This window comes from Engystomops pustulosus, chromosome 10 (genome assembly GCF_040894005.1).
Source record: "Engystomops pustulosus chromosome 10, aEngPut4.maternal, whole genome shotgun sequence".
In the NCBI taxonomy this organism is placed as follows: domain Eukaryota; kingdom Metazoa; phylum Chordata; class Amphibia; order Anura; family Leptodactylidae; genus Engystomops; species Engystomops pustulosus.
Genome location: NC_092420.1, coordinates 101,194,506 through 101,217,463, shown reverse-complemented (window position 1 = coordinate 101,217,463; position 22,958 = coordinate 101,194,506). Strand labels below are relative to the sequence as shown.

Genomic DNA, 22,958 nt, shown 5'->3' with positions numbered 1-22,958 from the left:
ACGGCGGTTTTTCCTAATCCGTCGGGTTTTCCAACGGCCACTCCCCCGATTTCCGTCGCGTGCATGCCGGCACCAATGCGCCACAATCCGATCGCGTGCGGCAAAATCCCGGGACAATGCGGCGCAAATAGGAAAAATTCGGGTAACCCGGCGAAAATTGTTTATCCAATTGCCAGACATCACATTGATTTTCCTCTTTACACCACCTCCACACCAACGGGGCTTGAAGGGGGCGCAGTCCGTGGTGGGGTGGGCCTGGTGTTCCTTCGCAATCGCTACAGCCAGCGCCGGAACATCTAGGCTACAGAGGGCCAGACACCAAATCGTACATCAGCGCAGACGGACGCCAAATACATCAAGAAGCCGGAGCCTCCGGATGTATCTAGCAGAACAGGTGGCGCTTTATAGGCCGGAGCATAAAGCACCTACCAATAATAAATGTCCCCCCCAAATGTTTATTAGGATTGACAACATTTGCAGACTCAGCAGTTCCATACGTCATCGTACAATCCCAAAAAGATGCGGTCATACAATAACGGCCATTATGATGTGACGACGCGTATATTAGTCCAACATCTAACGTCCATGTTTTCGCCCAACAGGTGAGACGAGTGGAAGACGAGACATGTCACAAATCAGATCTGACAACTTTCCCCAACCGGATCTGTGCCGCGACTCACAAAGAAATATGGGCCCTTACAAGCAAAATGCTGATGTCATGAGTCGTTTAACAACAAAGGGATCGGCGGAAATGAAGATGCATGTCGCGAGACCGCCGCCGCGTGCCCATCGATCACTAAGAGGTGGCCCCAGCGTTCTTCTGAATGAGAGAAAAGATATTTCTTCACAGACAGACAATGACCTTATCTGTAAATACATGGAATGTGATAAATTAGAGGAACCCAGAAGACAAATAACTGAACCGGAGACACAAAATGTAAAATTTGAGGAACAGAAAATCCAAAGTCGTGTCACTGAAGAAAATTGTTTTTTGAATAATGACGGCGTTCTGCTGTCAGCCCGGATAAGAAAAGTGAATATTCCAAAGAGTGTTGGTTTTTATATACCACACATTCAGCACAAGTCAGACATGGCGGTAAACACCCCTCAATCACGGCAGGAACAGCTCTGCCGCCCGCACCTTGGGAGCAAGTATCTGCTGACTATAAATAACCAAGACTATGGAGCTAGACAGACAAGCTGCACCGGCACCCTGGTGGATACCTTGAAGGATGTGTACATCAACTGCAACACCATGTACTCCAGAAAGGAACAAGACCACCTAAGAGTGAAAGTCAATCTTCAACCGTTTCGCAAAATCAGGGTCCATCCACAGCAAGCTATGGAGGCCACCAAAAGAGGTCATCGACTCCCACCGCAGTCACCGAGGAAGAAGTCAAGACCGGGAAATTCATCCTCATCTTCTTCCCAGACAAAACCAACAACCCAAACCATGGTTATGGAGAATGACACATCTCTTGTTGACCGTCCATCGAAGGTTTTGAAAGATCAAAAAGCTAAATATCCTCCAAAGTCTAAGGGGAAGATGGAGAGAGGCGATAATGAGAATGATAAATCTGGTAAAGAAGCAATGACACCAGTCAAGGAAGAGGATGATAAACTAGAAGGTCTTTCCATCGGGAAACTAGAAGGTTCCTCAGTAAATGTTCTTGAAGATCAAGGTTCAAAAACAGCCTTCAACTGTGACGAGGCTTTGAAATGTGAAGAAAAGCGTTCTGCAGAGCAAAGCCATAATCCCGGCCAGCTTAAAGATCTGAAGATACAAGACAAGAGCGAAGAGTTAACGGAGACCAAGCCACAGACACAGTTGGAAAACCAAGATAACACTGGCGATCTCTGCGGCAATGCGCTTGATCCACCACCGTCAAATGTCACCGGTATTTCTGGAGGAACAGACTCTTCCTCAAGTGGAAATAACATTAACTGTGAAATAGATATTACTGCTTCATCATTGCCAGGTAATAAGGTCAATGGCCATTTAGAGGGCAATAGAAGAGATGATATTACTGAAGCGGGTCATTTGCCCGGACCTGATAATTCAATTAAAAACACAACGATCAATGAAGCCACAGATGGAGAGATTAAGGAGGCCAGTGCCGGCTCAGCGGCTGAATCCAAGGCAGACGAGACCGGGCTCCTTATAGGGGAAAGGGAAGATGTACACACAGAAGGAAACGAGAAGGTTATGGATCACGCAGACCATGGAGAAATATTTCCTGCTTCTAGTTTACAAAGCGCTCCCTCAAGAGATGATCCACCATTGAGCGGAGTCATTGACCTTCAGCGTAACATCAATCAGCAGGTGGAGAAGACACCGGCCCAGGATCATAAACTTGATGGAATGAAAGTCGCTCGACAAGATGTTGCGCTAGAACCAGACCTGCCCCTTAAGTCACATCAGTCACGAGAAGCCGAGTCTCCTGTAAAGAATGAGGATTCCTTAATTCCGAGTCAAAATAATGAGGCACCGGAGGGGTCGGAGGCGCAGACATCTGCATCACCCCCTCAACCGAACCGGCAAAGTAATGCAAATAACAATCACTCCAAAGCGTCTGCGGAGAGCGGGAGGAAGCGCCTCAGCCTGTCAGACACCTCCAAAGTCATCATTGTTGTAGAAAGTCTAAACGAAACAATCAACATACAAAAATATCTGAGCGAACGCAACGCAAGACGCCACACCTGGCAGGCGACAAATCATCCCGCTAATGACAATGACAGCGCACCAGGAGACGGCAGCCAGAGGAAGAAAATCTGCCTCATCCTTCCCGAGAAATCCGGAGCCCGGGACCCCAAATCTGCCAGCAAGAAAATCAAGTGACTTCTCCGCTATCAATTGTTAAAGAGCCAAAACATCAGCGGGAGACGCGAGGCACCAGGTCCCGGCCTCCGCTGTCAGGTGGTTAAATATTAAAGTGTATGGAAGTTACAGCTCTCTGGAAAACTGCGCCTAAACTTTATCCGGTTTGGGAACCTCATCTCCTGGTTACAAAGAGAGTCTGTCACTCCGGAGGACCTGTCCTACATTACACAGGGAACACATCCCCTCTGTGCCCACCACCTCATAGTGCCCCCTTATCTATAGCCCCATCCTCATAGTGCCCCCTTATCTACAGCCCCATCCATATAATGCCCCCTTATCTACAGCCCCATCCATATAATGCCCCCTTATCTATAGCCCCATCCTCATAGTGCCCCCTTATCTATAGCCCCATCCTCATAGTGCCCCCTTATCTATAGCCCCATCCTCATAGTGCCCCCTTATCTATAGCCCCATCCTCATAGTGCCCCCTTATCTATAGCCCCATCCATATAATGCCCCCTTATCTATAGCCCCATCCATATAATGCCCCCTTATCTATAGCCCCATCCATATAATGCCCCCTTATCTATAGCCCCATCCATATAATGCCCCCTTATCTATAGCCCCATCCTCATAGTGCCCCCTTATCTATAGCCCATCCATATAATGCCCCATTATCTATAGCCCATCCATATAATGCCCCCTTATCTATAGCCCCATCCTCATAGTGCCCCCTTATCTATAGCCCCATCCATATAATGCCCCCTTATCTATAGCCCCATCCATATAATGCCCCCTTATCTACAGCCCCATCCATATAATGCCCCCTTATCTATAGCCCCATCCATATAATGCCCCCTTATCTATAGCCCCATCCTCATAATGCCCCCTTATCTATAGCCCCATCCATATAATGCCCCTTATCTACAGCCCCATCCATATAATGCCCCTTATCTATAGCCCCATCCATATAATGCCCCCTTATCTATAGCCTCATCCATATAATGCCCCCTTATCTATAGCCCCATCCATATAATGCCCCCTTATCTGTAGCCCCATCTATATAATGCCCCTTATCTATAGCCCCATCCATATAATGCCCCCTTATCTATAGCCCCATCCATATAATGCCCCCTTATCTATAGCCCCATCCATATAATGCCCCCTTATCTGTAGCCCCATCTATATAATGCCCCTTATCTATAGCCCCATCCATATAATGCCCCCTTATCTATAGCCCCATCCATATAATGCCCCCTTATCTATAGCCCCATCCTCATAATGCCCCCTTATCTATAGCCCCATCCATATAATGCCCCCTTATCTGTAGCCCCATCTATATAATGCCCCTTATCTATAGCCCCATCCATATAATGCCCCCTTATCTATAGCCCCATCCATATAATGCCCCCTTATCTATAGCCCCATCCATATAATGCCCCCTTATCTATAGCCCCATCCATATAATGCCCCCTTATCTGTAGCCCCATCCATATAATGCCCCTTATCTGTAGCCCCATCTGTATAATGCCCCTTATCTATAGCCCCATCCTCATAATGCCCCCTTATCTATAGCCCCATCCATATCATGCCCCCTTATCTATAGCCCCATCCATATAATGCCCCCTTATCTATAGCCCCATCCATATAATGCCCCCTTATCTATAGCCCCATCCATATAATGCCCCCTTATCTATAGCCCCATCCATATAATGCCCCCTTATCTATAGCCCCATCCATATAATGCCCCCTTACCTGTAGCCATAGCTGGTTCTGACACCGGGTATACCTTGGCAAGTGCCGGGGCCCAGAGCTGCTGGGGGGCCACATAAGGCTGCACATATTGAATACATAGGGGGTGAGGGGGGCTTTATATATAATATAACCATGAGGGGCTGTTTTGGATTATAAACCCGTTACAAATAAACTGCTGAACACAACTGGATGTAACAAACCCTTAAAGAAGCCTTTAGAGGGGCTGCACAAAGTCATTCCCTACCCGCAGGATATTGGAAAACAATCAGTAAAGGTCCGACTGCTGGGATTCCCACTAATCATGAGAATAGGATCCCCTGACAAATGGGAGAATGGGGGTCCCGCTCTCAGTAATGGATGGAGCTGCAAAGCACAGCAATCGCCTCCAATAATCACTATACCAGAGCACCAGAGATACCTGAGTGCTGTGTCCAGCAATCACTATACCAGAGCACAAGAGATACCAGAGCGTTGTGACCAGTAATCACTATAACATTGAATGGGAGCACCAGAGATACCTGAGCGCTGTGTCCAGCAATTTGTGAGATTCTCACACTATTAACTGGACACATGCTTGACCTTCTTCTCTACCCAATAATGAGGAGAGGACCCCCATTGTCTGGATTGCTGGGGTCCAGCTCTTGTGATCAGTGGGGGTCATTGATCAGCTCGTTAACCCTTATCCTGTGGGTAGGAAATAACATATAAACTTGGTGTCTGCAGCTATGTCTCCCTGTTATCAGCCATATTAAACTAACGTGGGGCTGACACCCCCTCCTGAATCATCACTAGGTCACGTCGCACATCTCAGAGCCCCCAGCGGCTTTCTATACATGATATCATTTGGTGCAGTAGAATTCCTGTTCTTTGATATTTGAGGTCATTTACATCACATTACAATATAATATTCATAAAAAAAATATATATATATTTTATTCTTTAGATTTTTTCATGTTTCTTTTATTGTCAAACATTCTCCTTGATTGAAATTGAATGAATAAATCCCGGTCCCGACCACTGGGGGGCGACATTTCATCTCTTATTATTATTGTTATTAATTGCAGATTTTTTTTTTAATTATTTTTTTATCCAAAAAATCCATCACTTCCTCCCGACTCATTTCTTATCTGCTGCTTAAATATGATGTTATTTTGGTGGCTGCGCCTTGTTATCAGTGTGACATATAGGTTAATTGTGGCGCATAAATTACAGCTCAAAGTTCTCCAAATTGTGTTAGAGACGAGGATCCGCCATGAAGACACGGAGCTCATCAGTGTCACACCACGGATCATGTGCAGCTCCCAGAGCACGACGAGCGGCGGCTGTGGGACTACAAGTATCAGCATGCCCGGTGCATAGCCAATAGCCAGAGCTAAGGGGCTCAGCAAAGCCCCCAAGAAGGGTGGTCCTGCACACAGTCTCCAATAGGGGTAAAGGTGGGGGACAATTGTACATATGTGCTACATGAAAGGACAATCCCTTTAATCCTCCAGCTTGGTTTAGGCATCACTGCAGCCAGTGTTATGTATTGTCCCTGGAGAGAAGTGTAATCAGACCTTTGTGTATGTAGTTAGTAGGAGCAGGACTGTGAAATATGGATTTTTATTCCAGGATAATAGCTTCCCCTAACACTGCTGTGCTCTGTGCTCTCTGCAGTCAGTGTTATGTATTGTCCCTGGAGAGATGTGTAATCAGACCTCACACTGCTGTGCTCTGTGCTCTCTGCAGCCAGTGTTATGTATTGTCCCTGGAGAGATGTGTAATCAGACCTCACACTGCTGTGCTCTGTGCTCTCTGCAGCCAGTGTTATGTATTGTCCCTGGAGAGATGTATAATCAGACCTCACACTGCTGTGCTCTGTGCTCTCTGCAGTCAGTGTTATGTATTGGCTCTGGAGAGAAGTGTTATCAGACCTCACACTGCTGTGCTCTGTGCTCTCTGCAGCCAGTGTTATGTATTGGCTCTGGAGAGAAGTGTTATCAGACCTCACACTGCTGTGCTCTGTGCTCTCTGCAGCCAGTGTTATGTATTGTCCCTGGAGAGATGTGTAATCAGACCTCACACTGCTGTGCTCTGTGCTCTCTGCAGCCAGTGTTATTTATTTTCCCTGGACAGATATGTACTCATACCTTTGTGTATGTGGTTAGTAGTAGCAGGACAATGAAATTTGGATTTATATTCCAGGATTGTAGCTTCTCTAAGAGCACTGGAGGCTTTCCATCACACTGCTGTGCTCTGTGCTCACTGCAGCCAGTGTTGGGTATTGTCCTTGGAGATGTATAATCAGTCCTTTGTGTATGTTGTTAGTAGTACCAGGACTGTGACGTTTGAGTCTATATTCCAGGATTGTAGCTTCTCAGAGATTCCTGAGGGCTTGTCCTCACACTGCTGTGCACCTAACTATCTGCCTTGAACTCTCCCTCTGCCTTGATTTAGTGCTTTAGGAAAGCAGCACAATGTACAGCAGTGTAGCAGCGTGACAGTAGTACTGTCTACTAGTCCCCGTTGTCCCACCAGTCCTACCCGCCACTGCTTCTCTGAGACTTCTCTCTCCTCTTCTGTCCGATCACTCGGTGGGGGGAGAGTGGGGCAAGTGATCTGTCAGGAAGTAAACCTAACACTGATAGAACTTCACTAGCAACCAGGTACTAGGGGGACTTGATGAGTCAAGTGGTGGGGGCCCCGGGCTCGCACCCCAGGAGCCCTCTCCATAGTCTGGCCCTGATTCTGCTTCATCAATGGGTTCACACAGGATGCAGCAGACTTCAATCACATCCTGTGATACAGGGAAACGTTGCCTCTTAGCAGCTTGTAAGGCAGCCCCCTAATGACATTATACAGGAATACATTAAATATCTACAATAAAAAACTAACACTTTCATCCCCCCCCCCTCATTTTAGTGTTAGGGGTTAATGAACAAATGCAGCCTATAATAAGTCAATGCTAATACTTTATGTCTTCAGAAAGCTGAAAGCAAGTCTTCTATTTGCCTGCAGCTCCCCCGCAGGTGAAACGAGGTATTACACAGTTATCACTGACATGAATGGACCCGGTGTAGGAACATCTGATAATTATAACAGCAGAAAAGAGTCTAAACAATGTTTCCTTACCTGGGGACAGGCGTTCCATCCTCTGATCAGCAGCGATGAGATGGGTCGGGGTATGGAGTATCCTATGGGGGGTCTGACGTGGTGATACGCCATGTCCGCAGCCGCAGCCGCTGAAAGACACAAGGGGTCAGGAAACTCTTAGAAATGTCCAGAGAACATGTGGTCCTGAAGAAGAAGGCGGGGACCTCCGGGGACAAGCGGCGCTGCTGTCACCACCACAAAGCTCTGCACATGGAGGGGATTAAAGGGAACCTGTCAGCACATTCTCACATACACAGCTACTGACAGGTTCCCATAGATCCCTATTACCTAAATCCCGCCCTTCTCTTAGCTAAAAATAGTTTCCCTCAGATCCACATAAAATCAGACTTATAAACTTGCCTGGTATCCAGGGATCGAGCGAGTCAGATGGGCGTGGCCTCCTCTGGCTGAATACAGCAGCTCCTCCCCATTCCCTCTCAGCAGTTAGCAATAATGTCATGTGACCGAGGTGACATCATCACAGGTCCTTTAGCCTCATAACATTAGCAAGCTGTACCCCATGCATACATCTGATCACATGGAATCACAGCAGCTTGCATGGAGGCAAAGAGAGGAGTAGAAGTCCATGGAGGCTGCTGTGATTTCATGTAATCAGATACATACATGGGGTATCAGTTAGTTAATGGGGCTCTACCACAAGGAGTTTAAATTTAAATTTAATAACCTGTCTATTTATTGTTAGTACATGGGTCCCTGGTGGTCTAGGTCAGTGCATGGGTTATAAGTAAAGACACTAGTGATGTCAATCCCTGTTGGTGCTGGACTGTGAGCAGTGATGCCCCTGGTGATCCGGGGGGTCAGGATAAAATCCCTGGTTCTCCAAACTGGTGATCGTTTAAGTCTAATTTTCCTCCTGGGGCTCCGGTTGTTTAGTACAGCTACACAGACGATCTGTTTGTATTTTCAGTGCGACCCTCCTGACCCCCTTTCCCATCCCGGCTCCTCAGCGCCCCCGTCCTCAGGTGGCGGATGGTGACAGTGCACCCTGTATCCCCGGGTGACACATCCGAGGCGTCCGGCACCTCGCACCTCACATAACGGAGCCTGGATGTTGCCGGGCAACTGGGACGTACAAATCTCCGTCATTTCTGGGTCAATGCTGCCGGTCTGCTCGGCGTGAAGCCGTCACCGCGGCGATACTTGTGGGTTTTTCACAAAATTTTTCGTAAAAGTAAATACAAAACATTTTATTAGATTTTTTGTAGAAATCTCCTGTTATTCGGGTCGTGGAAAATCTGCAATTATTATAGAGAATAAAATCCCAGACGTCCCCCGGATCACCGAGATCATGTCCCCCCCACCCCAAATGTGCCAAATCCACATCACAGACCCCCGGACCCTCCGCACCAGACGGATGTTACTGGATTTGGGGGGTGAACAGATCATAAAGGGGTCGTGAACTATCAGCAAATAATTATTTGTGTAATGAGAAGTTCTACAATTTTCCGATATACTTTCTGTATCAGTTTTATAGAAAACTTCATGCACCTGTGTGACATCACATGACCAGGGATATAACAAGCCGTGCACCTGTGTGACATCACATGACCAGGGATATAACAAGCCGTGCACCTGTGTGACATCACATGACCAGGGATATAACGAGCCGTGCACCTGTGTGACATCACATGACCAGGGATATAAGGAGCCGTGCACCTGTGTGACATCACATGATCAGGGATAAAACAAGCCGTGCACCTGTGTGACATCACATGACCAGGGATATAACGAGCCATGCACCTATGTGACATCACATGACCAGGGATATAATGAGTCGTGCACCTGTGTGACATCACAAGACCAGGGATATAACGAGCCGTGCACCTGTGTGACATCACATGACCAGGGATATAACGAGCCGTGCACCTGTGTGACATCACATGACCAGGGATATAACGAGCCGTGCACCTGTGTGACATCACATGACCAGGGATATAACAAGCCGTGCACCTGTGTGACATCACATGACCAGGGATATAACGAACCATGCACCTGTGTGACATCACATGACCAATGATATAACGAGCCGTGCTCCTGTGTGACTTCACATGACCAGGGATATAACGAGCCATGCACCTGTGTGATATCACATGACCAGGGATATATAACGAGCCGTGCACCTGTGTGACATCACATGACCAGGGATATAACGAACCATGCACCTGTGTGACATCACATGACCAGGGATATAACGAGCCGTGCTCCTGTGTGACTTCACATGACCAGGGATATAACGAGCCATGCACCTGTGTGATATCACATGACCAGGGATATATAACGAACCATGCACCTGTGTGACATCACATGACCGGGGAAATAATGAGCCGTGCACCTGTGTGACATCACATGACCAGGGATATAACGAGCCGTGCACCTGTGTGACATCACATGACCAGGGATATAACGAGCCGTGCACCTGTGTGACATCACATGACCAGGGATATAACGAGCCGTGCACCTGTGTGACATCACATGACCAGGGATATAACAAGCCGTGCACCTGTGTGACATCACATGACCAGGGATATAACAAGCCGTGCACCTGTGTGACATCACATGACCAGGGATATAACGAGCAGTGCACCTGTGTGACATCACATGACCAGGGATATAACGAGCCGTGCACCTGTGTGACATCACATGACCAGGGATATAAGGAGCCGTGCACCTGTGTGACATCACATGACCAGGGATATAAGAAGCCGTGCACCTGTGTGACATCACATGACCAGGGATATAATGAGCCGTGCACCTGTGTGACATCACATGACCAGGGATATAACGAGCCGTGCACCTGTGTGACATCACATGACCAGGGATATAACGAGCCGTGCACCTGTGTGACATCACATGACCAGGGATATAACGAGCCGTGCACCTGTGTGACATCACATGACCAGGGATATAACAAGCCGTGCACCTGTGTGACATCACATGACCAGGGATATAACAAGCCGTGCACCTGTGTGACATCACATGACCAGGGATATAACGAGCCGTGCACCTGTGTGACATCACATGACCAGGGATATAACAAGCCGTGCACCTGTGTGATATCACATGACCAGGGATATAATGAGCCGTGCACCTGTGTGACATCACAAGACCAGGGATATAACGAGCCGTGCACCTGTGTGACATCACATGACCAGGGATATAACGAGCCGTGCACCTGTGTGACATCACATGACCAGGGATATAACGAGCCGTGCACCTGTGTGACATCACATGACCAGGGATATAACGAGCCGTGCACCTGTGTGACATCACATGACCAGGGATATAACGAGCCGTGCACCTGTGTGACATCACATGACCAGGGATATAACGAGCCGTGCTCCTGTGTGACTTCACATGACCAGGGATATAACGAGCCATGCACCTGTGTGATATCACATGACCAGGGATATATAACGAACCATGCACCTGTGTGACATCACATGACCGGGGATATAATGAGCCGTGCACCTGTGTGACATCACATGACCAGGGATATAACGAGCCGTGCACCTGTGTGACATCACATGACCAGGGATATAACGAGCCGTGCACCTGTGTGACATCACATGACCAGGGATATAACGAGCCGTGCACCTGTGTGACATCACATGACCAGGGATATAACAAGCCGTGCACCTGTGTGACATCACATGACCAGGGATATAACAAGCCGTGCACCTGTGTGACATCACATGACCAGGGATATAACGAGCAGTGCACCTGTGTGACATCACATGACCAGGGATATAAGGAGCCGTGCACCTGTGTGACATCACATGACCAGGGATATAACAAGCCGTGCACCTGTGTGACATCACATGACCAGGGATATAACGAGCCGTGCACCTGTGTGACATCACATGACCAGGGATTTAAGGAGCCGTGCACCTGTGTGACATCACATGACCAGGGATATAACAAGCCGTGCACCTGTGTGACATCACATGACCAGGGATATAATGAGCCGTGCACCTGTGTGACATCACATGACCAGGGATATAACGAGCCGTGCACCTGTGTGACATCACATGACCAGGGATATAACGAGCCGTGCACCTGTGTGACATCACATGACCAGGGATATAACGAGCCGTGCACCTGTGTGACATCACATGACCAGGGATATAACAAGCCGTGCACCTGTGTGACATCACATGACCAGGGATATAACGAACCATGCACCTGTGTGACATCACATGACCGGGGATATAATGAGCCGTGCACCTGTGTGACATCACATGACCAGGGATATAACGAGCCGTGCACCTGTGTGACATCACATGACCAGGGATATAACGAGCCGTGCACCTGTTTGACATCACATGACCAGGGATATAATGAGCCGTGCACCTGTGTGACATCACATGACCAGGGATATAACGAGCCGTGCACCTGTGTGACATCACATGACTAGGGGATATAACCAGCGGTGCACCTGTGTGACATCATATGACCAGGGATATAACGAGTCGTGCACCTGTGTGACATCAAATGACCAGGGATATAACGAGCCGTGCACCTGTGTGACATCACATGACCAGGGATATAACGAGCCGTGCACCTGTGTGACATCACATGACCAGGGATATAACGAGCCGTGCACCTGTGTGACATCACATGACCAGGGATATAACGAGCCGCGCACCTGTGTGACATCACATGACCAGGGATATAACGAGCCGTGCACCTGTGTGACATCACATGACCAGGGATATAACGAGCCGTGCACCTGTGTGACATCACATGACCAGGGATATAACAAGCCGTGCACCTGTGTGACATCACATGACCAGGGATATAACGAGCCGTGCACCTGTGTGACATCACATGACCAGGGATATAACAAGCCGTGCACCTGTGTGACATCACATGACCAGGGAAGTAAAAATGAAGCAGAGATCTAGAAAACCTCGAGGATTGGATGTAGATTGGAAAATGTTAGAACATTTCACTTCACAAACAATATAAATTCTCGCAGAATGAATAGAATTTGCTGTTATTAGTCGTATTTGTGTATCCAGATCCCGGGGGCGTTTATCAATAATCCGATACTTGATGATTCTGGAATATTTTCCTGTTGTTGTCTTTCTGCTTTAATTAACTTCTTCACCGCTGAGTTTTCCATCGTCTTCTTTGCACTAAAATTAACTATGCAGAGAAAATCGCTAACGAGTCTTCATTTGCATCTATTAGGAGGCGATAAACGTGCGAGACGTCTGCACCGAGAACAGGGGGCCCCGAGCTCCAGGCCATCAGCCCTACATACCGGGCAGGAGTCTATACAGCGGTGTATGAGCAGTGCAGGAGTCTATACAGAGGTGTATGAGCAGTGCAGGAGTCTATACAGAGGTGTATGAGCAGTGCAGGAGTCTATACAGAGGTGTATGAGCAGTGCAGGAGTCTATACAGCGGTGTATGAGCAGTGCAGGAGTCTATACAGCGGTGTATGAGCAGTGCAGGAGTCTATACAGAGGTGTATGAGCAGTGCAGGAGTCTATACAGAGGTGTATGAGCAGTGCAGGAGTCTATACAGCAGTGTATGAGCAGTGCAGGAGGGTATACAGCGGTGTATGAGCAGTGCAGGAGGGTATACAGCGGTGTATGAGCGGTGCAGGAGTCTATACAGCAGTGTATGAGCGGTGCAGGAGTCTATACAGCAGTGTATGAGCAGTGCAGGAGTCTATACAGCGGTGTATGAGAGGTGCAGGAGTCTATACAGCAGTGTATGAGCAGTGCAGGAGTCTATACAGCAGTGTATGAGCAGTGCAGGAGGGTATACAGCGGTGTATGAGCAGTGCAGGAGGGTATACAGCGGTGTATGAGCGGTGCAGGAGTCTATACAGCAGTGTATGAGCAGTGCAGGAGTCTATACAGCGGTGTATGAGCGGTGCAGGAGTCTATACAGCAGTGTATGAGCGGTGCAGGAGGGTATACAGCGGTGTATGAGCGGTGCAGGAGGGTATACAGCAGTGTATGAGCAGTGCAGGAGTCTATACAGCGGTGTATGAGCAGTGCAGGAGTCTATGCAACGGTGTATGAGCGGTGCAAGAGGGTATACAGCAGTGTGAGCAGTGCAGGAGTCTATACAGCAGTGTATGAGCGGTGCAGGAGTCTATACAGCGGTGTATGAGCAGTGCAGGAGTCTATACAGCGGTGTTTATCTTCTATTGGCTGAACTTCTCCCTTTCGTATTCTGGACTTCTTCCAAGCTGCACCAGTTCTCTGGAATGCACTACCTGGGACCATCAGTTTAATAAGAAATGTCAAACCTTCCATCGCAATCTCCCTACTATAATAAATCTCTGCGGTGTGTTCTAGTGGTAGGTTTCCTTGTAGCCTCTTCACTTCCTGTTTGGGTGACTACCTCTTGAATACTATACTACTTGTACTCAAGAGGTAGTGACCCAAACAGGAAGTGAAGTGTTTGTAGGAGCACGAGGAGAAAAACCATGGAAAAGCTGAATAAAAGCAGCAACAGATGAGAATGTACACGAGCAGCAGGCGAGGGGTTCGAGGAGACCTCATTGAACCTTTGATCTTCCAGAACTTCTTTTACCCTTATTTTTTTTTCCTAAATTCCCACATCCACGGAAAATGTATGAATAAATTTCCATTAAACCCCCAAATCCATCAATAAGACTAAAAGCTTCCAATGACTTGGAGTAGATGAGTGGGATATAAAACTCGGCCCCATCCATCGCCGTGTTAATTAGCGGGATACAAGGTGCGCCGCACATTCCCTCTTAATTGCCCCTTCGCTATTTGCCCGCCAGTGATTCCCAGCGAGGGCCCATTACCAGTCTCCGCGACCTCGTCCTGATGGATCCGATGGATTGTGAGATGAAACATTTACATACGGACGCCGGATAGAAGACGAACCATCGGAGAGGAAGTGTCCAATGATTTGCCACCGCACCGATTCTGGAAGAGTTACAGTTACATCATGTTACAAATCAATGAAAGTTCTGATTATTTATTGTCAGATGGGTGGAGCCACACTGCGTCCTGCAGCCTAGGACCGCCTTTCTGACAGTGGGGAGCCTAATTATCATATTAGGTACTGAGACTGTACTAATTAGGCTCTTTGTCACTAGGTGGGTGGTCATGGGTTGGTGCAGACACTTAAAGGGAACCTGTCAGCAGATATTGACCTAATAAACTGCTACTAGTTGTTATACAGCTGAAGACTTCCAGATTGTGTTTCTTACAAGACCCAGTGCGGCGGCATCATCCAGAAAATCAACTTTGAAGTGAGATGTAAAAGTCATGGAGGCGGAGAGTCTAGCACTGAAGTCAAGCTCTCCCCATCTCCTCCACTGTAGTTGATAGTCCAGCATCCAAAAACATTACTAACCGGATCTTCAGAAGTCCAGTGCATGACGTCAATCATAGGGAAGGAGGTGTGGAGAGCGTAACTTCCGTTTTAACTCTCTCCGCCTACTTCACTTTATACGACCAGTCTACATCTCACTTTAAAGTTTATTTTCTGGGTGATGGAACCTGCTGGGCCATGGACATGATCAGGAAGGCGTTAAGTTCCTTGACAACATACAGGTAGTGGTTTATTAGGCCCGTTTCTGATGACAGGTTCCCTTTAACATCCAAAAATAATGGCATTGATTACTTGGGAATAGAGATGAGTGTCCAGAATCTTACAGGTGCCCCCCACGTGACCCGGACATGTTGCCAAACTGGTGGCAGTGCAGCCAATACAGCAAACTGACCGAGCGACCAGCCTTAGCTGTGAGTGTCAGGGGGACACCCCTAGCTAATCACAGCCACGTCTATCAACCAGGGGGTCAATTTGCTGTAACGGCTGCCAATAAACCCGGGTTACACAGGTTACTTATAACTCTAGCGTTTAGCATTAGGGTCTCCTAATCATCTTTTAAGCAGTAGGGGGTCTCCCAATTTCTATAATCACCATGACATTGAGCTGCCTGCCCTGACCTCGGCTTGTCCCTGACCGCCCCCTGGTGACAGATACAAGTCATTTCTCCTTCATTCGTCTGCATTGGCCCCGGCAGCTGAGGTTGAAGGTCCTGTATGCAGATAACACGGACCCCTTTGTACATAAATGTTGAGCTGCTGCGGTACTTCTTTAATCACTTTGTAACCACCCGCTTATTTATTCCCTTTCTTCTGCTCAGATCGATAGATTTGTGCACTGAGCGGCGTCGCCCTGTGATCAGACATCGTTGCTCCGGAGCTTCCTCTCATTTACTAATTGGTGGCATCTTTTTATCTGGAGGAAAGTTCTCTGCGTCACTCGATACTTTGATCATTGATACTTTCTTCTGACACTTTCTAATTTTTTTAAAGCAAGTCGCGCGAAAACCCGAAAACTGCTCCCCCGCCCAAATCTCCGGTTTTCTTATTCCCCATCAACAACAAATAAATCAGGAACAACCTCCTTTGCGACATTGTTGAACTTGCGATCACCCGATTTAGCGGCCGCCTGGATCTTATCGTTGCCGTGTTGTCTGGGGGAATTTTTGACATTTTTTTTGTTTTTTTTATATATGCAAATGTCTCCACAAATTTATTTTGAGCCGAATATTTGATAAATCTGCGGCGGCCTCATTCGGCGTCTCTGTTTAGCCCTCACTTTGAAGTTTTGACCTTCTTCTGCTCATAATAATCAGAGTTCAACAAATATTCTTTAGAGGCTGTTGAACTCAAATATTCAGAATCGTAGAGAGGGAGCGAGGCGGGCGGCAGCGGCGGGGGAGGGAGCGAGGCGGCGGCAGCGGCGGGGGAGGGCGCGCGGCGTCAGGCATACACAATTCTCTGTTTGTCTGGACCCATGCTGGAAGCTGAATAGGTTGGAAGAAACCCCGGTGAAGAAAGCTTCTCTCCATTACCTAAGGAATCTAATTTATTAGCCGGCGGGCCGGACCATATTCAATCAAATATCAATCTTCCATTGAATTATGGAAACATTACCGACTAAATCAAAGTCGCCAAATAGGAATAAAATACAAAATGTATTCATATTCCTGCACCTAGAAAAAATCTCATCACAGTGAGGAATCAAACCTGTGGACACCGAAGGTTTATCGCTCGTGAAATTGTCGGCAAAGGTCAGGGACGAGAGGCGGGGCGTGACGGGCGTGACGGGTGTGAGCGGGTGAAGGGCAATGATCACATAATTACATGAATGATCTTGACATCAAGTTGGATGAAATCTTGAACTTTAGGAGGATATTTCTGCAGCCCAAAAATCAGGGCGGTCATTAATGTGGTAACGCAATGAGAATATGAGAATAGCGCCCTTCTGCTTTATATACAGTGTTTTATGACATGGTGTTTTGGGATAGAGGATGTTACACGGTTGATTCCCCCCGATCCCACACCGGTCACAGCTGCCTTGTTACTTCTCTAAAGGTCCTGCAGAAACGCCCTGATCCAGTACTATGCCTCTTCTGTACCATGACACTGCTCCGATTCCAATTCTGCCCTGCTTTGTTTCCTTGACCGTTACATTGTGTGACCTGCCCTGACCTTGCCTTCTTCCTGGCCACTCTCTGCCTGGGATTCTGGTGAGTTACACCAGCATCTCCTGATCTTCGTACTATGACACTTCCATTTCTGTTCTGCTTTGTTTCTACGATGACCCCGGCTGGTCCTTAACCATGACATTTTTTGGCCTGCCCTGACCTTGCCTTCCTGCCGACCACTCTCTGCCTGTCATCCTGGTGAGTTTTACCTTCTTCCTGATTTCTTCTGATCTTTGTACCATGACACTGCTTATATTTCCGATACTGTTCTGCTTTGTTTCAATGATGACCATGACTGTTCCTTGACCATGACATTGGCCTGCCCTGACCTTGCCTTTTTAATGGCCACTTTACTGTCCGGCGTCCTGGTGAGTTATACCAGGATCTCCTGATCTGCTCCTGATTATATTCCGATACTGTCCTGCTTTGTTTCAATGATGACCAGGCATCATCCTTGGCCAAGTCATTGAGTAACTTGCCCTGACCTTTGCTTGCCACTGACCACTCTCTGCCTGGCATCCTGGTGAGTTCCACCAGCATCTCCTGATCTGCCCAATTTAGCTGCCACCTAACTATATGTGGACTATTTCCCTGTTCTGGGTTAAAGGGTCAAAACTTAAAAGGTTACGTTACACAATGGGGGTCATTTACTAAGGGGCCGATTAGCGTTTTCCCGACGTGTTACCCGAATATTTCCGATTTGCGCCAATTTTCCCTGTATTGCCTCGGGATTTTGGCACTCGCGATGGGATTTTGCCGCATCGGCGCCGGCATGCACGCAACAGAAATCGGGGGGCGTGGCCGAGCAAAAACCCGACGGATTCGGAAAAACCGCCGCATTAAAAAAAAAAAAGTGTCGCCGGACTTGCGCTTACCTTCACCAGGAATAGGCCGGTGAATTTCAGGGCATTCCGGCGGACCTCGGGGAACTTCAGCGCAGCAGCGCCACCTGGTGGATGGCGGAGGAACTACCTTAGTGAATCGCAGACCCGAATCCACCGCAGAGAACGCACCGCTGGATCGCGAATGGGCCGAGTAAGTAAATCTGCCCCAATGTCTGCCCCCGGTCCTCCTCCCATTACACAAGGGCTCTGTATCTGTGCATTAAATAATTCTAACCTGCTAACCCATGGATGATAGGACTCACACAGCAACTGTAAATGTGAATCTCATCTTCCAGGGCTCTTGGTAAAAGCTGCGTGGGTGATTGGTGTGAACTGTACTTAAACTCTGTAAATACCTGCTCAGCTATGTCTTTTATGAAACATCTTAAAAATAAATAGCGCGCCATATGTATATAGCATCGTGTATAGCAGTGTATATAGCGGCGTGGGCGTGTGTAATTAAGAGCAGAAATTGTAGGTTAAAATGTGATAAGCGTATAATTATGACGCAGCCAATCAGCGCTTCATCGCTTTAAATTCACAGAGAAAAGTGATTTTTTTTACAGTACAAATATGTATGCAAATTTCTATCATCCAAAATATTGATATTGAGCTCGTCTGAAGCGCGCGGTCGCTCATTTACATCGTCTCCGAAATTACAGCTTAATGTTTATGAGACTGTGGAGCCCAAGCAAAGCAGGAAAAACAATAGCGCAACATCTTATCCATAGGAGGACATACTGGAGGGGGATGGAAATATTTGGGATATTGTGGGAGGAGTCTTTACCGAAGAAGTTTTCAAAACATTAAACATCAGGATTCCTTATATCCTTATCCTTGTAGAGAGATTGCTGGACTCTAATGGTCCTAATGAAAGTAATTAATGTAGGACCAGCGACCAAGGACCAAGTCCTGATGTTTTCTAGTTTTGGTTCTAAAGAGGAATCTTCCACTTGGCGCACAAAGGACCAGACAGAAGATGTTTCATATTCCATGTGTTAGGTTAAGGCTTAAAATACAATTATACTACAAAGTGCAGACAAAGGAGAGGAGGAGGAACAAAGGAAATGATGAAGAACCAAGAATGAGAGACAAAAACAAAAAGCAATCAAAAATCATCATAAAGGAGAAGGGGAAAAATGAAAAATTATAGGAAAAATAAGTCAATGAGGAGGACCCAGAAGAGAGAAGAGAAAGAATCAAAAATGACAATAAAAAAGTTACCAAAAATAATAGGAACAAAAAAAATCTATAAGATGAGACAAAAAGCAAAGGAAGAAACAGAAGAGAAACTAGACAGAAGAAGAAGAGTCAAACATTTGAAGGGCAGAAGAATCAGGTTTTTTAACATCGGTACTTTCTAAGGTCGTCCTAAAAGGCAAGGTTTTCCTTATCTGAATATTTCCCAGAATTCCCCAGTGGAACACCAAGGGCTTTAAAGGGCGTCTACCACCAGGATGAAGGACTGTATGCAAATGAACCTATGGGGCTCCAGGAGCTCTTCAGGCTCATTTGCATACAGTCCTTCATCCTGGTGGTAGACGCCCTTTAAGTCTCCAAACGGCAGCAAGGAGGCCTTCAATGGCAAAGTCTCTGTATGTAGATCTCTTACTTCCCTGGCCTAGCGAAGAGGAAGAGAATCCAGTGTGAAGAGGAAGAACCAGGCTTTATGAGGAAGAGGAATCTAGAATAATAAGTAACCATCATCAACAGACTTACCTGGTTTAAGATGAGCAAAAGGGATTTCTCCAGTCAGCAGCTCCCAGAGACACAAAGCGTAGCTGAACACGTCGGCCTTGATGGTGTAGCGGGTGGACTGGCTGAAAACCTCCGGAGCCATCCAGCGCAGGTTCTATCAGAAACAAGACCACATTATTCCAGTACAAGATGTCTCTGAGCCATGAGAGGATAATGCCCCTTGTTTCTAGGCTAACTGCCCCCTGCCGCAGCTAAAGGACACCCTGGGCTATGTTCACACACTGAGCTACTTGTCCTGATTGGTGAACCGCTTTAAGGCCAAATTGTAAAGTATATGTCGAAACTCAATGGAGCACATTTACTAAGGGTCCAAATTGCGTTTTTCCGCCGGGTTTCCCGAATTTTTCCTATTTGCATTGAATTGCCCTGGGATTTTGGCGCATGCGATCGGATTGTAGCGCGTCAGCGCCGGCTTTCACGCGACAGAAATCAGGGGGGCGTGGCCGTCGGAAGAACCAACGGATTCGGAAAAAAAACGCGGAATTAAAAAAATAATTTTGTAGCAAAAATAGCACTCACATACACCGGAACGAAGAAGGTGAACTCCGGCGGACCTCGGCACAGCAGCGACATCTGGTGGACATCGGGCGCACGGACCTTAGTGAATCCCGGCAGAACCTGAATCCTCGTTGGACAACGCACCACGGGATCGCGACTGGACCTGGTAAGTAAATCTGCCCCAATATGTGAGCATAATCCACAGAAATTGAATAATTGGTTCTGAACGGTGCAAAAGGGATACCTGGTGGAGATGGCACCACCCGCGGATCCCATAAAGGAGACGGGACACTTTAAAACGTGTAATCGGTTATTTCATCTAGAAGAATCTCTACTGGATTGATGATAAATGTTAGAGTCTGGGAGTCCTAACCCGGTGATTATCAAAATGGGGAACCCCAACTACAAGTCCATGACAAGGAGGAGGATGACCCATTTAAACATCTTCTGGGTCCAGTAGGAGGGGCGTAGTGGGTCCATCAAGTGCTGCTCAACAAGGTTCCCTGATGACATGCAGAACACGAGGGGGGGGGGGGGGTCCTACTTCTAAGGATTCATAGTCATGTATTACCCAGCTCTAGAGATGAGCAGACCTGATGGTGGGGTTTGGTGTTCCGGTTTGGCCGCCTGACCCAGACATATTGCCGGATTACTATTCGAACAGCCAATCCGGCAAATTAAAGAGCAACTAGCCACAGCTATGATTGGCCTGAGGACTCCCACAGAGTCATAGCCGTGGCTAATTGGTAGGGATGTCAATTTGCCAGATTGGTTGTTTGGCCACCTACTTGGGAATATGTCCAGGTCTGAACCTGAACACCAAACCCAACCACTGAGTTTACTCATCTCTTCTCTCTCTGGAATGAAAGAGCCAACCATACGATGCCCTAGAACAGTGGTGGCGAACCTATGGCACGGGTGCCAGAGGTGGCACTCGGAGCCCTCTCTATGGGCACCTGCACCATCTCCCCAGCGCAGAGTTCGCCAGACCAGACTCAAGGCCTCTTGCAGTCCCAGGCAGCCCAGGACCCTAGAAGGAAGCTACAATGATCTACACCTTCTTTCTACTGTATTGGTGTCCTCAGGTGCCTATACAATTTAAACATGTGATAGAGCAGGGAGTTATAGGTTACTGCTTAAATGGATGCATCTGCACTTTGCGAAAAATATGTGGGTTTTGGTTGCAGTTTGGGCACTCGGTGTCTAAAAGGTTTGCCGTCACTGCCCAAAGGGGTCAATCCCTTAATGTAGCTGAAGTGGTCTCATGGAAACTACTCATCAACCAAACCAGCAGTAGGTACTTATTCTCTCTAGGTGTTGATTAAAGGGATCTTTATTATTGGCTTACCGTATATACTCGAGTATAAGCTCTCCCGAGTATAAGCCGAGACCCCTAATTTCAACACAAAAACTGGGAAAACCTATTGACTCGAGTATAAGCCGAGGGTGGGAAATGCATTAGTTACAGCCTCCCAGTATATAGTCTGCCAGCCCCTGTAGTAGGAAAAAAAATAACACTGTACTCATCTTTCCGACGTCCCCCATAGGTCCTCTTCTGTCTCAGACTGTCTAGCTGAAAAACTAGGCTTATAATCGAGTATATAAGGTATTTATTGGCTTGGGTTGTTGCTAAATCTTGTGTGAAATATTCACTAAAAATAAAAAAATCAAAGAAATCCAGTTTGGTGTGTGCCATGTTTTCTATGTTGTTGCTAAATCCTGTCCGGATACTTGTTCATGGGAACAGCACTGCTCCCAGAACGTATGAAGGAACTGGGCTGCACCATGGTAGCAGAGCACTGGAGGTAGGTGCACATTCACCCCACCCCAGACATAGAGGTGTTTTCCGGTCAGCCCAGAAATCCCCCATATACACATATTACCCTAAGCCTCATCTGCTCTTATCAGCACAGAATTCGAGGACGTGTTTACTTCTCTACCGGGGAAGTCGCGCTCTTGACAGAGCTTGTTCCTACTTAGTTGGCACCGGTACCTGTAATCCGCAGCTTATTGGGCCAAATATGGGATTGCATGGATTAGAATCCCAAAGAAATGTTTCCATTATTAACAACCTTCCTCCTTATCATTATTCATGCGCTCGTCATTAGGGTCTACCGGTAATTATCATTTTGGATGCTAGGGGTTGCTATGGTAACAGACTACAATACGGCTTGGCTTTTGGACAGAATGAGATTTGTCTAACAAGCAGGACGTGGAACAACACACTGACAAAATCTCCAAACACGGGGCTTAGACTTCAGGTGCTCGTCTGCCGGAGGATGCGATGCCGGTACTTAAAGGGGAATTCTGCTGCCTGAAAATACAGGTTATTCCATGTAGAGTTCTGTCATTTACTTTCTGCATCAATACCTCTGCTTGAGGTCAATGAATAAAATCCCTCATTGTCCACATCTAGTGCAGTAGCTTATGATGGCTGGACCCGCTTTTAGGCAAGAAATTTGTCTAATACCAGGGACCATTCAAAAACTAGAAGCTGAAATCTGCCTGTATTCTGCTATTCAGCTAAACTTTATTTACTATGCTCCTTATATTTTGCCTCTCCCCTGCTCTTCTTCGCTGCCCCTCTTC

General features: G+C 47.3%; 2 protein-coding genes across 3 annotated transcripts in view; one reads left to right on the top strand and one right to left on the bottom strand.

Moving 5' to 3' along the window:
• The window catches only part of LRRC53 (leucine rich repeat containing 53), a 36,943-nt gene extending 33,607 nt beyond the window's left edge, over positions 1-3,336 (top strand). Inside the window, exon 4 of the mRNA XM_072128308.1 lies at positions 603-3,336. Coding sequence (XP_071984409.1) covers positions 603-2,839 — 2,237 coding nt within the window. The 3' untranslated portion in view covers positions 2,840-3,336. The remainder of the gene's footprint in view (positions 1-602) is intronic.
• TNNI3K (TNNI3 interacting kinase) overlaps positions 1-22,958 on the bottom strand; it is a 164,798-nt gene that overhangs the window by 40,474 nt on the left and 101,366 nt on the right. For both annotated transcript variants that reach the window (XM_072128309.1, XM_072128310.1), the window contains 2 exons: positions 19,833-19,965; positions 7,688-7,797 (listed from right to left, as the gene is read on the bottom strand). In XM_072128309.1, the coding sequence (XP_071984410.1) occupies positions 7,688-7,797; positions 19,833-19,965 (243 nt within the window). The remainder of the gene's footprint in view (positions 1-7,687; positions 7,798-19,832; positions 19,966-22,958) is intronic.